General features: G+C 40.9%; 1 protein-coding gene across 4 annotated transcripts in view; it reads right to left on the bottom strand.

The window, feature by feature from the left end:
- SCAF8 (SR-related CTD associated factor 8) overlaps nt 1–14,451 on the bottom strand; it is a 106,468-nt gene that overhangs the window by 36,690 nt on the left and 55,327 nt on the right. For 2 of the 4 annotated variants that reach the window (XM_066615825.1, XM_066615835.1), the window contains exons 19-20: nt 13,926–14,144; nt 10,714–12,322 (exon numbers count right to left, since the gene is read on the bottom strand). In XM_066615825.1, the coding sequence (XP_066471922.1) occupies nt 10,728–12,322; nt 13,926–14,144 (1,814 nt within the window). In that variant the 3' untranslated portion in view covers nt 10,714–10,727. Of the gene's footprint in view, nt 1–10,076; nt 12,323–13,925; nt 14,145–14,451 lie in introns of those variants that run through there. The other 2 variants (XM_066615817.1, XM_066615844.1) reach the window with 1 other exon arrangement.

The following is a 14,451-nucleotide window of genomic DNA, read 5'->3' as shown; positions in this document are numbered from 1 at the left end:
AGGGACTGCAGCAGCAAGGACAAGGAGATGGGAAAATGCTGTTGCACCCACAAAATTCTGCTTGTTCTCTTGACCCAGTCCATAGAGAAAGAATATCCTAAATTTTAGTGATGAGGCAGTTAGACCCCCAGGAAGCAGGGAGATCTATTAGTAAAGAACCAACTGACAGAGAACATGCAAACAAAATTCCATCCTATTCAGAGAAGGTTGCCAAAGGAAGAAACAGAAGACAGATTAAGGGTACAACTATCCCCAGTCTATAAGAGGCCTATCAGGTTTGAACGAACCAATAGTGGATTGGGGCCACAAGTGCCAATCTTACCTCTTTTTTAAATATACAATATCCACTGCTCATGGGGATCAGTGAAAATTAAATCATGGTGGCTCTTAATTTTGATTTTTTAAAAATCCTATTTAAAACGAGAAGCTTTTTTGTTTATATTTGTCTTTGAAAAATATTTTTAAAAATTTTAAAAAAAATAAAGAGGAGCTTGAAAGTATCTTATTACAAGACCTTCATACATTACTTAGCTGCAAACTCCCCAAAATGCAGCAAAACAGACACCTGCCGCATGTGATCAGGCTTTGCCTACACGCAGCCACATTCACATAGGAAAACTGTGTAAAACACAGCCTGATACAATTTCAGGTTGAAATTTGATGACACAATTTCAGGTTTGTATTTGGTCTACTGGAGGAATACTTGCTAGCTAATAAAACATTTTTACTAACTCCACTATCATAAAATAATTTGTGCTCATGTTTTTCATATCTAGGGATGTAGGAAGCTGAAAATGACTGGCAAAATTGAGACAAGAATTCTTTTATGCCCTCTTGGAATTCAGGAGCTGAATCTTCTGCATGCAACACACACACTCTGCCACTGGGCTACAGCCCTTCCTTTACATCTCATATATTCTGGTGGTTGCTCATAGTAACCTTACTATGTAGTAGCCTTACTATGTACTTGTTGGCAACCTTCAGTCTCAAGCCTTACTATGAGCAGCTTACTAATAGTAGTATGCAGCAATCTAATTATACTACTAGTAGACTTGGAGATGAATAACAGAATCAGTTCAATATTTTAGAGAAAGCATCCAACACATTAAATGGCAATGGTGCTGCTTCTAGCATATGACATATTGCTCCATTTTCCAGTTTAGGTCCATCAAATATGAGGAGTTATTCTGCTTCCATTCCCTCAATCAACCATCTGGAGCACACTATCTAGGCTTAGCACTGGATCTCAACTTTGATGGCTTGCCTTCTGCTTTTTTAAGTCTTTTTAGGCACGATCCAGAGAGCACCTTTAATTGCAAAACTCTCCTTTACTGTCTCATGAAAGCTGTTCCACAGAAAAATATCCTTTGCATTATTTTGTTCAAAGTCAGAAACAACCCATCATTCCTCTGCGTGGCAAAGACAGTAGCAATATAGGATTAATGATAACAAAAGCAGTCTAAGCTACCAGCGATGGGCTGGCCTGCGCACTGGATACCTATACAACAATATTCCTAGCAGATGGGTTGACGAGATCGCTCCAGAGGCTTGTCGTCTTCTTTTTTTCTATACTGTACATGTCTCATGGTTTAGTCCTGCAAAGTTAGGAGACAGATTCAGGGCAAAAATATCTTGAGGTTGATATTGCTACCAGCTAGCAGTGGCAATGGTAGAGGATAAATAGGAGAGAAGAGCCAATGTGAGAAGAGGAGCTGAGATCCAGAGAGAGAACAGAGTTCATGTTCCACGTAGAGAGAGATTCTAGGTTGGATCCCAACTACTACATGTGCAACAAAGTTCTTAGAAGGGAATTTTCTCACCCCTCCCACAGTGGTCTCCTGTATCTCTTGAGAATTTGTTGGAGCAGATGAAGGGGCAACTGACTCAAATCAGAAGAAAGTATATTGTGTGAGCTATTTGGAGTCATTCTCCCCATCCTTGCAGTCCCCATCCCATGCCCAAGTGGCTCTCAGGCCTCAGGAGAAACTTTTCAGGGAATTGCTGTAGAAAGAAGGGTTCAGAGAAGCTCCTTTGTGGAAACAGGCTCCCACATGCAGTAGTTAGGATCCAACTCTCCATCAGTGTTTTCTGAAAAACTCAGCATCTAACAAACTACTGCAGTGTCAGGACCATGCAACAAAAGGCTAAACAATCACAGTGGAACCTAGACTATGGGCGCAATCCTAACCAGCACTTATGCCGGCATAGGAGCCCCGGGAGGGTCGCAAACGTGCCATAAAGCACGTTTGCGCCTCCATGGGAGGAAGCTGCATTAGCACATCTAGATGCGCAGATGCATGGAGGCCAGAAGAAGCCTCTGGGCAGCTTCCTCCCCGCCGCTTGTGCTAGTGCACCTGCGCCGACACAAGCGGTGAAGGTAGGCGTGGGGGGTGTGCAGGAGGCAGGACGGGGGTGTTTCTGGGTGGGGGGGCGGGTGATGGGCAGTCCCGGGGCGGGTGCGCGGGGAGCCGGGCTAGGATCTGGCAGTTATACCGGATCCCAACCCCCGTCCCGGGGAGAAAGGAGCAGCTTGAAGTCGCTCTGCTCTCCGAGGTGACCCATTGGGACCAGGAGCCCTTACCCAGGGGTAAAGGGAAGAGCTTCCCCTTGCCTCTGGCTGAGCCGCTGCTGGCCAGAAACCTGTGTTGGATGCAACACAAGCCTCCTGGTTTGCCTGCTCCAGTGCGGGTTTGGATTGCACCATATGGCCCTCAAGAGCTAATTTTTGCATTTCCACCCCAGAATAGTTTGCCATTGAAGAGTCATAAATGGCTCTTTATGCCATTTCAAATGGCACCAATTCAATGGAAGAATTAAGAAAAAAGAAAACACACATAAGCCTCACATTTAAGTTTTTAAAACACCTCATTATACTTTGAGCTTTTGCCAGATTCACACTTCACTATGTATTACTGCATATCTCCCCTATGAATTATAATTTGCCTTAGAATAAGATTTTGTACTTTTATCTCAGACTTTCTTTGTCATCCTTTACATTATGGATGCAGAGGGCAAAAAACAGAAAGTGCAGGTAGCTGTAAGTCTATAGATTTTAATCATTTTCCTTGACTAGACTTGTCATTTGCAAAATTACCGAGACCAAGTTATCAGACTGGGCTGGATCACTATCTTGTCTCCAATGGTCGGCAGTAATAAAAGGTTTAATCATCACAAGAATATTGAAGAATTGAGCCTGTTTTCTATATATATAGGAATCATTGTGTTTAAAAGAACTAAACTGGTTTTATAAAAAAGCTGTTTAACATGTTGAGGGACACACACATGGAACAGAGCAACTGGTCCTTGATGCAGGGTAGGCCTTAGGAGTGGAGGGGCCCAATGGCAAACTATTTTGCACCCCCATGGGGTCCTATAGTCATTGGGAGGAGTGGTGGCAGTGGTGAGCCTGCGGTTGATGGTGCCCCGTGCAAAGCGCAGCACCCAGAAGAAGATAGCAGAGACATGATGATTGCTTTCGGAAACCTATTTCAGTAACATTGGACCCAAAGCAGACAAGCCGCGTGAGAGTTTCCTCACCACATTGGCCTCTGCATGAAATCTCCATGCATAGTTCAGGCTGTGGCCGCGAGGGCTCTCTGCCACAGTAAAATCACGGTACACAAACTATGATGCATCCAAGAGAGCACTGATGGAGCATGAAACTGTTTCCAAGGGTTGGCAATTAAATTTCTTTAATAAATTGCAAACTATCAGCTAATGTCCCTTTATCACATACCCATTAAAAACCCTGACATCCCAGAAAAAATACCAAAGGATATATCTTGGCAACTCTCTTATGCATCTTTTATACAGGTCAAAATTACCTTCCAAAATCCTGTCTAAATCCCTCTCTGTCCATGCAACTGTGCCAATGGAGCATGTATCCTGTGGTGGAAGGGGAGACAATCATGGAGGTCTCCTCAAGGCAAGGGAACTTTTGTTCCCTCACCTTGGGCAAGCCTCTGCTGCCCCAATGGGGCTCCTCAGATTCATGCCAGCTATTTTGCTAGCTCAAGTCTGAGGAGAGTAAGGGAGAGGGAAGGGGACAGGGAATGAGGTTAGGATCTGGCACATACCAGTGCCACTGAAATCCACCCCCTCCCATTCCATCTCCCACCCACCCCTCTCTGCCCAGAAACATTCCCACTCCTTTTCCTCCCCATTCTGCCCAGCCCCAGTTGCTCTTTGCTCCCACTACCACCTTCACTGTTGGAGGTAGCTGGTATTGCACCCATTTGCAGCAGCAGTCTCAAAATGGCTGTCAGCAGGGTGCAGTGCATGCTGCCATATAGCCATTTACAACAGCAGAACTGTGTTCTGCTGTTGTAAAGGGAAGCCTAATTGTAGTTAGGACTCCACTGCCCATCTTAGAATAGTGCCAACAAAATGAGAAAAGAACTTCTACTTGTCTGACAGCTCCAGCATCAAACTGGAAATAAAAGGGCTTTTTCCTTAATCTAGTAGGAGTAAGATAACATTTGTACATTATCTTGCTCAGATTTTCAAGAATTAATATGCAAAGTATACTTAACATTGCATTGCATTGCAAAGTTTTAACAAAAGCAGACTAACTCACTGAAATAAAATTAACATTGAATTCCAACTCCTGTTTAACCGTTTTTCTTACACCCTGCGGTTGGAGTCCTCTTAAAACATTTTTTATTTTTAAACATTTATATCCTGCCTTTCTTGATGAAAGATTGCCCAAGGCAGCTTATACTGTAATGAAAGATTAAAACAGAATCAATACAACAGTTTCTGATGGCTCTCATCAATACTGTGGAATATCTACGGCTCAGTTATTGGGAAGAAGGCAGAAACACTGGGCTGACAGGTGTGTTATGGCAGCTTATGTCTTTTCACATTCTGTATCTGGCTTGACCCAGATCAATGAATTGCCACATACTCTTTAAGAGAATTTTAAAGCTCATGTCTCTGGATGAGAGCTATGCATTAATATTACACAATGAATCATAACATTTGCTCATTTTTTCCAGATATGGATATATCTAGCTTGCTTAGTTAAACTGAAATGGAACAAGGTTTTGTCTTCTGTATATTTTTATGACAGTACTACCAAGATACATTTACTGTTCTAGCTGATGATAGAGAGCTTTCTCTAAGCCCCTGAAAAGATTAATTGAACATCCAATATGAGTAGTCCTCATTCACCATATACTTTATCTTGCCATCAAATATAATTTTGAGGTGAAGACGCAGGACCTACAGCAAAAACGATTTCAGGGCCTCCTAAGTCCTGGTAGGCAACTTGTTTGCATGCTCCATCAAACTGATATATTGTAACATACAGGCTATTAAGTATATATAACCAACCATAATCCAACTCCCGAATCAGGTAGATTCAGAACGTGTCCATTGAGGCACTAAATATTCAGCTCAATGACTAGTGCAGTCACAGCCACCAATTGGAAAGAGAAATGCTAAATCAGTGTACATAAAAGCAGCTTTCAGTTCTAGCTTCACAAAGTTTCAATTCATTGATCCATGCCACAGGTAGAATCCATGCATTGTGGTAGGACTGAATTGTTACAAGACAAAATACATTCTTTAAAAGTATAAATACTCAAAATAAAATCAGAGCTAATACAAAGCTTCTTCTATAGATTAAAATAATGGTTTGTAGCTATGAAAGCTGTGTGATTTTTTTTAAGCAACTTTCTCTCCCACAACAGCCCATGCCACATTCCATATAATTTCCAACCCTCAGGAGCTGCCCTAGAGAGGAGGAATAGAAAATGTGGCTTGTGTAAGCATGGTTACACTCACACATCTTAAAATACAAGCCAATATCATCAGATCACTCCTATAACTTTACAGAAACTGATTATGATACTAAGAACTTGGTGATATAACTAAGGTGCTAGGATGAGCCATGTTACACTATTATTACTCTTTTCATAATTTGCAATGATTTGCAATGCTATAAAAACCTGATAGCACTGGCCTTATAAAATTCATATTGGGTTACTTAACTCCTTTTTTAAAAGATTAAAATAGTCTTAATTGCATAGAAAAAGATGTAATTATACAAGAGAAACAAAGAAATCGAGACTAGAGAAAGGCAAGGCAAAACACAAGATAGCTTTTAAAAAATAAAAACCATTTCAGAAATCATGGGTATTGACGGTTAAGCAATTCACAGTTCTCTCTCATTTAAGAAACTGTACAGGTACAAACATATCAGAGTAACATCTTTAAAATACCATCTCTGAACAAATTCACCTGTGTAGGCAATCAGGCTGTAAATAGTTGCAAAAAGGTAGGGCTGCAAAGCCATTTATGCTTACTTGGAAGCAAGTCCCATAATGGGACTTACTTCTGAGTAAACACTCATAGGATTGCCCTGTAGAATGGTTTAATGTTTTAATTAAAAAGTTAACTGCTTCTGGACGCAAGTTTAAAAAACTGCAATCTTATTCACATCCTAATACATTCAGTGGGAGTCACTTCTAAGCAAACATGCATAGGATCACATTATACAAGCAATAACCATCTTCTCACTTAAGAAAAGCATTAAGTGATAAATAGCAGGTATCTGTAGAAATGGTACCTGCTCTAAGTGTTATTTTACATGGATTACAGGGGATCTGTAGAAGTTTGCTCCTGATGATTTTTAGCGTAATGAATTTCAGTGAAATTATGAGAGTCGGATGTCTAAAGCATTTAGATGCATTCAAATCTGATCACTGAAAGTAGGTAACTTCTGAGTGACAGAATCTTACTTGTAGGGGACTATCTATTTTTTAAACAATGGCAAAATATCCCATAAATTATCAATTCTAGTGCAAGATTCTGATCAGTATGAGCTATTTCATTCTATTTGAGAGAAACTAATACAACAGTAGAGCTTCATGTGGGACTATCAAATGTCTCTAGACATTTAATTGATCAATCAATTGATCAATGTTTCTCCCATCAATTTGGGAATCTGGGATATATTCCTTACTATAACCTCATCTGAACCATAAGGAATTCAAAAATTATCACATTAATCAAGTCATGCACCATCCAAAGATTTTTCATTGATTTCAGTTGAACACAGTTGCTAGAGCGAAAGTCTTAGCAGTTTCACCTTAAAATGCAAAACAACGGCCAGGTTTCAATATGAACTAGAAGGAAAAAATATATAGTTTCATGAAATTGAGGACAGTGAAGTAAAGCCAGCAATATATTTCTCAAGTATTACTAAATAATTGGGCAGCAAGTCTTACACCGCAATCCATGTCTGCTCAGAAGTAAGCCATATTCATTCAATGGAACTTGCTCCAAGTTAAGTGTATATAGGATTACAGCCTGTGGACCCAATCCTATCCAACTTTCTAGTATCTCATGCCTCATTAGCACTGGCCCTGAAAAACTTTCACCAGAAAAACAATACAGAAGGCAAGATTTGACCTTCTAAGCCTGCTTTGTGCATGAACCATGGTGTCCAATCACTGAACATGTTTTGAAAAACTAAAAATGTAAAGATTTTACATACTTACAATAACTTCTCTTTTATAAAGTCATACCAGTAGGCGCTACATTAATTACACCAGCACAAATTTAAGTCTTAACTACCTGCAGAATGGTTTAAAACTGCTAATCAGGCTAAACTTTATAGCAAGAATGCAGCTCAACAGGAGTATCTTATGGGATCTGGACAGCACGATTTATAGACAAAATACAATCAGTTCTCTTTATATGCAAATTTGTATTTGCAAATTTGCTTATCTGCGAGTGGGAGAATTGCTACCTTCTCTCGTTATCTGCGCCTCTGTTCTCTTATCTGCTATGCAAACACCTTCCGGAGGTAACAGGAACCTTCAGAATGGTGCCTGTGACCAGTATGGACCCCTTTAAAAGCTTCCACCGGTTATTTCAAAGTGGTCTGAACTGATTGGGGGCACTATTCTGAACATCCTTGCAACCTCTGGAAGGTCTTGACAGCATTCAGAGATATTTTGGCACTTCCCGATTCACTTTCCAGGATTCTTTTGATAGCACCCCTCCCCACCACGGATAGGACCAATGGTTCATTAACTGCAAATTCGCTATCCACTAGTTTCTAGTATTTAGAGGTCACACTTTCATAAATGGTAACATCTGAAAAATTAGGATGCCCTTTTAGAACAGTAATTACAAAACAGTGCAACAAAAAGAAATTCTGAAGTATTGTTGGCTTCCTTTGACAGTTAACAATGAACTCCTTTGTGCAGTGGTTTCCAAACTGGGGCGTCGCGACGCCCCAGCCTGAAGGCCCTGGCCTCTGCCCCCTTAAGGGGCGGGGGCAGCGAGAAGGCAGGGAGGAGACAGCGACACGATCCCCAGGATCGTGTCGCTAAGGGGAGCTGTAGGGACTGGGATGCACTCACCAGTCCCTGCAGCAGCCTGTTGGCTGCTCCCCTCCCTGAGGGCTCCCCACCTATAGAAAGTGAAAGTGGAGTGATCGTGCTCCACTTCCGGTTTTGCTGAGGTGGGGCGCGATCGCTCCACTTTCACTTCTGATGAGCTGGGGAGCTCTGCAGACGCTCGCACAGGGCTCCCTGCATTCCAGGACGGCTGCTGCAGGGACTGGTGAGTGTATCCCAGTCCTTGCAGCCTCCCCCACAAGAACGTACAGCGGTGCAAACTCTCCCTGAGAGTTTGAAAACCGCTGCTCTTGTGGCTTTCATATGTTTAAGGATGTAAGAAAAGCCCTGTTGGATCAGGAAAAAGGACAAACTAATCCAGCATTCTGTTTCCTACAAGCAGGAGAGAAAGGTATATCTCTCTCCCACCCCTGCAACTGGTATTCAGAGGCTTACTGTTTCTGAACCTGGAGGTAGTGCATAGGCATTGTAGCCACTGACAGAACTGCTCTCCATGAATTTGTCCAGTTTCATCTTGTTATGAAAGAAAATGAACTCTATTAGCCTGTTCAAACTTCTGTTCTTTGAATTAAGAGATGTTCTCTTCAACAAAAATAATTAACTTATCACAGCTGATATTCTCTTTTTGTTTTATTGGGAGAGGATGCATATAATAAATACCCAAGTTTTAGAAGATTTTTAAAGGAGAAGGATACAAGTTACTGTATAATGCCAACCTGTCCATTATCTATCAAAGAGCAGGTCTTGAAGAAGAAAAAAAACATTTTCAGTGTTTAGCATGCAGAACCGCATTTTAAAAGATATCAAATTTTTAGAGACTACTCTGTAGAGAGTAGAAACTATACATTCCTAAAAGTCAGCATCAAATATTTAGGGGCCTTAGCAACCAAGCACCTGAGATTTTTCTGGCCTAGTCTAAGGGAAGCAAAGAAGAAAGACAAATCAAATGAATAGGTTAATTATTTGCACAAACAGCCAATTCATTTTAATAACCAATTTGAAGTTCTAACCCCTCAAACAACCAGTTCTTTGTTCTAAATTAGAGCGATTTATTTTTGTTTTTTAAAGAGGTTCAGTATGTTTTGGGCAACTGTGCACTTCAGATATTCACTGCAAGCAGATAATCACAAAGTATTTTAATGCTACCACTTTCTATCCAGAACACCAGAAGTATTACAAAAAAGGACAATGCAAACATTTGCTTCAATTTTCACTTCATACATATCCACACTTAAAAAACAAAAATAAAAACAAACTCTAAAATCTTATTGTACAGACTCCACCTTCTAAAGTAATAAGAATTTAGAAGAGAAAATGTTAATTTGATTTAACCTGCCATTATCAGCTTCTCTAATTTTCTTGCTACCTAAAGAAGGTGAAAGACAAATTTTCATTTTATAACCTAATTCCATTTCAGTTTTATTTAACTGTCTACATTATTCTGTGAGTGTGTGCACATACACTATCACACACAGAAACAGTGGTATCTACATACAGTTTTACACAAATATTTACATACATATGTTATACACATAAACTAATGTGATTCCATGATTTTTTTAGTAGAAAGGCATATGCTTTTTAGCATATTTAATTGTTGCACTGGTCTTACAAGAGTACTTAAACCCTTTGCAACAATTAGCTAAAGCACAGTTCATCCAGGATTTCATAGATTGTATATAAAAAATACAATACCTAGAATGCTTATCAAACAAATAATGCTTTATTGGCATCTAAAAAAAACATTAAAACGTATGTTAATTTTCAATTTTTTAACCCACTGCAGTACGAGGAACAAATCACGGACACTTACTTTTGAGAAACAGAGACTATAATGCAGAAATTTCAAGAACACCCCATTTCTGTATTATTTATGCTCTTTTTTTTTTGCGCCAAACTGCAGGAACATACAATATCTCAGCTCTGCCTATGCTTTAAAATTCTGCAGCAGCCTAAAAACCTGGACAAGATACACCAGCACCTGTTTTCAAGTATAACAATTTTCATGGCCAACCTAATAGCAATATCTAAAAATTCCCGTTTCTTCCATAGGAAGTCTTTGTTTGACAAGCTGTTATTTTTCCTTGTGAAGTAAAAGCAAGTGGGGTAAGTTTGTTTATCAGAAGAATTAAAAAAAAAAGGAAAAAAGAAAAGTTTACCTACTATGTTCAAATTAAGAACAACATTCTATACAGGTCAGTTGTACAGCTATTTAAGTGAAAGATGAACATGAACATTAGATTAACTTAATTCTGGCAGACAAAAGTGAACTACTAAGGTCCAGTCAGCAATTCATCTATTACAGAGAGAGATGACAACTTTACAAAAGGTATCTTTTTACCTACTGAGTGATGATTATGTCCCCTCAGTTTCTGTGCTTTCTACCACTGGTTCACTTTCTAATTCAGCTTCTGTGTCACTCTTCTCGTTTTTAATATCACTTGAAGTTGTCAGCTTTTCATAGAGTTCCAATTCATCCTCTACTTGCACAGCAGGTGGCTGACTTTCTGTCTCTGTGTTTTCACCATTAACTTGGGGCACACTGTCAGCTTTTTGTTGAGAAGTGCCCCCTTCAAAATATTCAAATGATCTTGGGTGTGGAGGAGGTATCCAGTTGTTCTGTATTCTCTCTCTCCCAAATCTGTTCCCATTAATTTCTCTGCCAAAATTAAAATCTCTGTCATCTCTGTCCCTCTGTCTTTCCCAGGGTCTACGGCGGTCATCAAAGTCTCTGTGAGAATCCTGTTCCATTCCCCTGTTCCAGCTAGGAACGCTTCGAGTATCAAACCTGTAATTATTCTGTCTAAACCGCTCTCTATCTTCCTGGAAGCCTTTAAGACCACCATATGCAGGAAAGGCATGATGTTCTCTTTCATCATAATCTCCTCTTTGTCCCCAATGCTTCTCTGAATTGAAAGCAAAATTCTCTCTCCGACCAAGGTTTTCCATACCTGGTCTTCCAAAGTTCTCTCTTAAATCCATATGTGACCTGCCAAGATGTTCTCTTCCATCTACAGGAGGTCTTCCTAGAATCTCTCGTGGATCTAGCGGTGGCCTTCCAACAGAATCCCTAATATCAACTGAAGGTCGATTAAGGTTCTCTCTATTCTCCACTGGAGGAAAGCGATAATCTCTATCTCCTTCTTGCTGAATGCTGTCATCTCCAAGAGGCAACCTTTTATCAGGATTAGAAATGCTATCAGTGTTTTGTCTACCAGCAGTTCCAAATGGCCTTTCTGTTTGATTAAAAAGATCTCCTGGAATAAAAGGAGCTCTTGGTGGAGGAAGGGATGGGTCAAGGATTGCTGGAGGAGGAATATTACGCTGTGGTGGCATTCCAGGCTGTAGTAGTGGAAATCTTGGCCCAGGTGGCTGTGGCATTAGTCCTGAGCGAAGATCTACAAGAGGCATTCCAGGCAACCTTTGACCAGCAATAGTTAAATGGTGTAAATTTTGAATCCCAGTGGGTGGCTGTAGCCCTAGAAGCCCAGAACTACTTGAAATATTCGGTGGTGGCACTCCTAATAGTCCAGAACTACTTGAGACAATTGGTGGTGGCAATCCTAGAATCCCAGAGTTGTTTGATACAATGGGTGGTTGGACTCCTGTCAAAAGCCCAGAGCTACTTGACACTATGGGTGGCTGGAGTGCCATGAGAAGGCTGGAGCTACTTGACACACTCATGGGCTGGAGCCCTGTCAGAAGGCTGGAGCTGCTTGAGACACTTGGAGGCTGAACACCGGTCAGAAGTCCAGAGCTGCTTGAAGCATTAGGCGGCTGAACTCTTGACAAAAGTCCAGAGCTGCTTGAGACACTGGGTGGCTGCACATGCCCAGAGCTACTTGAGACACTGGGTGGTTGCACTCCCCCTAAAAGCCCGGAACTGGTTGAGATGCTGGGTGGCTGCACTCCCCCAATAAGTCCAGAACTGCTTGAAACATCATCTTGAACTAAAATGCAAAACCAAAAATATAAGTTAGCATAAAAAGCGTACGTACTACTAATCGGCTAGTTTTCTTTTAATAGGTTTCTTATGGCATTATATAAACAGACAAATTTTAAAGGTGAACTGCTCTAGAGACCCAAACATAATCACCAGTCATCAGAACTATACTATGTAAGATCAGTACAATGGAAAACTCACAAGCCTGAAATTGTAAGAGGAAACCTTCAGCTCTGATTAACAGCAAAGCTAAACAGAGAACAAAACCTATATGTTGATTTTTATCTCTATGGGTAGGCCCTCGTAATCTGCAGGGGACTGGTTCTTGCCCCACCCCCCAGAGATACTGAAAACTGACGATAATGAAATCTGCTGTTTTGGCCCCTTTAAGTCCTCTGGAGTCAACTGGGGCTGTGCTCTGGTCACCCCAGGAGGGCTTTCTCAAGGCCGCAGAGGCCGTACGCATCCACCTGCGGCCTCTGTGGGTTTCAGAATGGCCCCAGAGGGCAAAAAACCATGACTTCTAGTTTCTGGGAAACCGGAAGTGACTTTTTTGCCCTTATAAGGCCTTCTGGGAAGCCACTGGAGAGCTTTCCTTGCAAAACAGAAATTACATTTCTTTTACACTCTGGGGCTATTCTGAAGCCTGCAGAGACCACAGGTGGACACACGTGGCCTCTGTGGGCTTCAGAAAGCTGTCTGGCAACCAGAGCACAGCTAAGGTTGCATCCGGAAGCTTCAGGTTGGGCTAGGTCTGACTCAACGCAGGTCCGTGTTGAACCAGGTCCGCAGAAACAGGATCTGTGGATATGGAGGCCTAACCTGTATTTTGGAAATTACCTGTTTAGAAAAAAATAAACATGGCACCTCAAATCTGAAATGAGACTAAGACATTTAGTAATAATTCTTAAACTACTTTCCATATGTTTTTGAGAAGGAGTTTAATAGAATCAAAGCCAGAAACAAGGATGTTGAAGGAGAACCAGTTTTAACAGTCTTTTCCTGTATCTCCAACTATCTGAATTCTCCATTGAGATACAAAATAAAATATTAAACCATTTTAAACTGTGTGGTACCACTCTTTATAAGGTACAACTACAGTACATGAACACTACTGAAAAGGCTAATGGCACTACATAATGAACAGTGAATGATATCTTTATGCAGACTGCTCTAAACTGTAGAACAGAATAGGACTTATGTTCCAGATGAGGGACAAGGAGCTCCAAGCATACTGAACCACTCTCAGATCCCCATCTCCCTTCATGAAAAAGAAGAGGAATGCTTCCTAGTCTCAGAGATAAAACACAAGATCAGCAACTTCACATGATGTATCTGCACAAACCACTCATCTCCCTGCATACCAAATGCCAGCATGTAAGGGAAAATGCTAAGTCTGTGTGCTGGTAATTTTTAAAATGAAAGGGCATTTGATCTTCCACACGTAGTGTAGTTTGAAGTAGTACAGTCTTGCGGTACTTACATCATGGGATACTGCTAATTGTGTTGTTTTGCCCAAATAACTTCCTTTTCAGAGTGCACAGATAAAGTCAACATATGGTAACTCTGGTCCATAGCAACTTTACTAACAGTTTTATTGTCTTGCTTACCAGTTCTATTTTCACTAGATGAAATCTGAAGGTCTGAAAGGTGGGACCCTTTTTCATCCATTTCTGACTTGCTACTTGAAAGAGAAGTAAAAACACTTCCAGCGGATAATGTTGGGGTGGTGAGACTACTAGACACTGTACCAATTGGTAGAACAAGGCTGCTAAAAGGAAGATCTTTCAATGACTCTTGAGTAATTGATAGTGAAGGCTGTACAAGAGCTGCAAAAAACAAACACATAAAGAGTTCAGCGAGGTCTTCTTAATCAGTATTTAAGAAGTTTGTGATTTAGGATTACAGTGAACTAAGCCCATTTAATGGGTAGCATCCACCAGTGCAAAAGTGTTACAGTAAGACCTGCTACTTCTTCCCCTCTTTCCCATGAAACCCCAAGTTTCTTGAAAATTCATTCCTGAGGTTTAAGGTGTCTCCACCCAGTTTCTTGGGATTCCCCTGTACTGCTGCAGCTTCCTGCACCATATCGCTAATGGACGCAACGCTCAGGATTATCTTTGCAGAGAAATCATG

The sequence above is a fragment of the Tiliqua scincoides genome, chromosome 1 (assembly GCF_035046505.1).
Source record: "Tiliqua scincoides isolate rTilSci1 chromosome 1, rTilSci1.hap2, whole genome shotgun sequence".
Taxonomy (NCBI): Eukaryota; Metazoa; Chordata; class Lepidosauria; order Squamata; family Scincidae; genus Tiliqua; species Tiliqua scincoides.
Note: the sequence above shows the minus strand (reverse complement) of the source record. Positions and strands in the feature narration are given on the sequence as shown.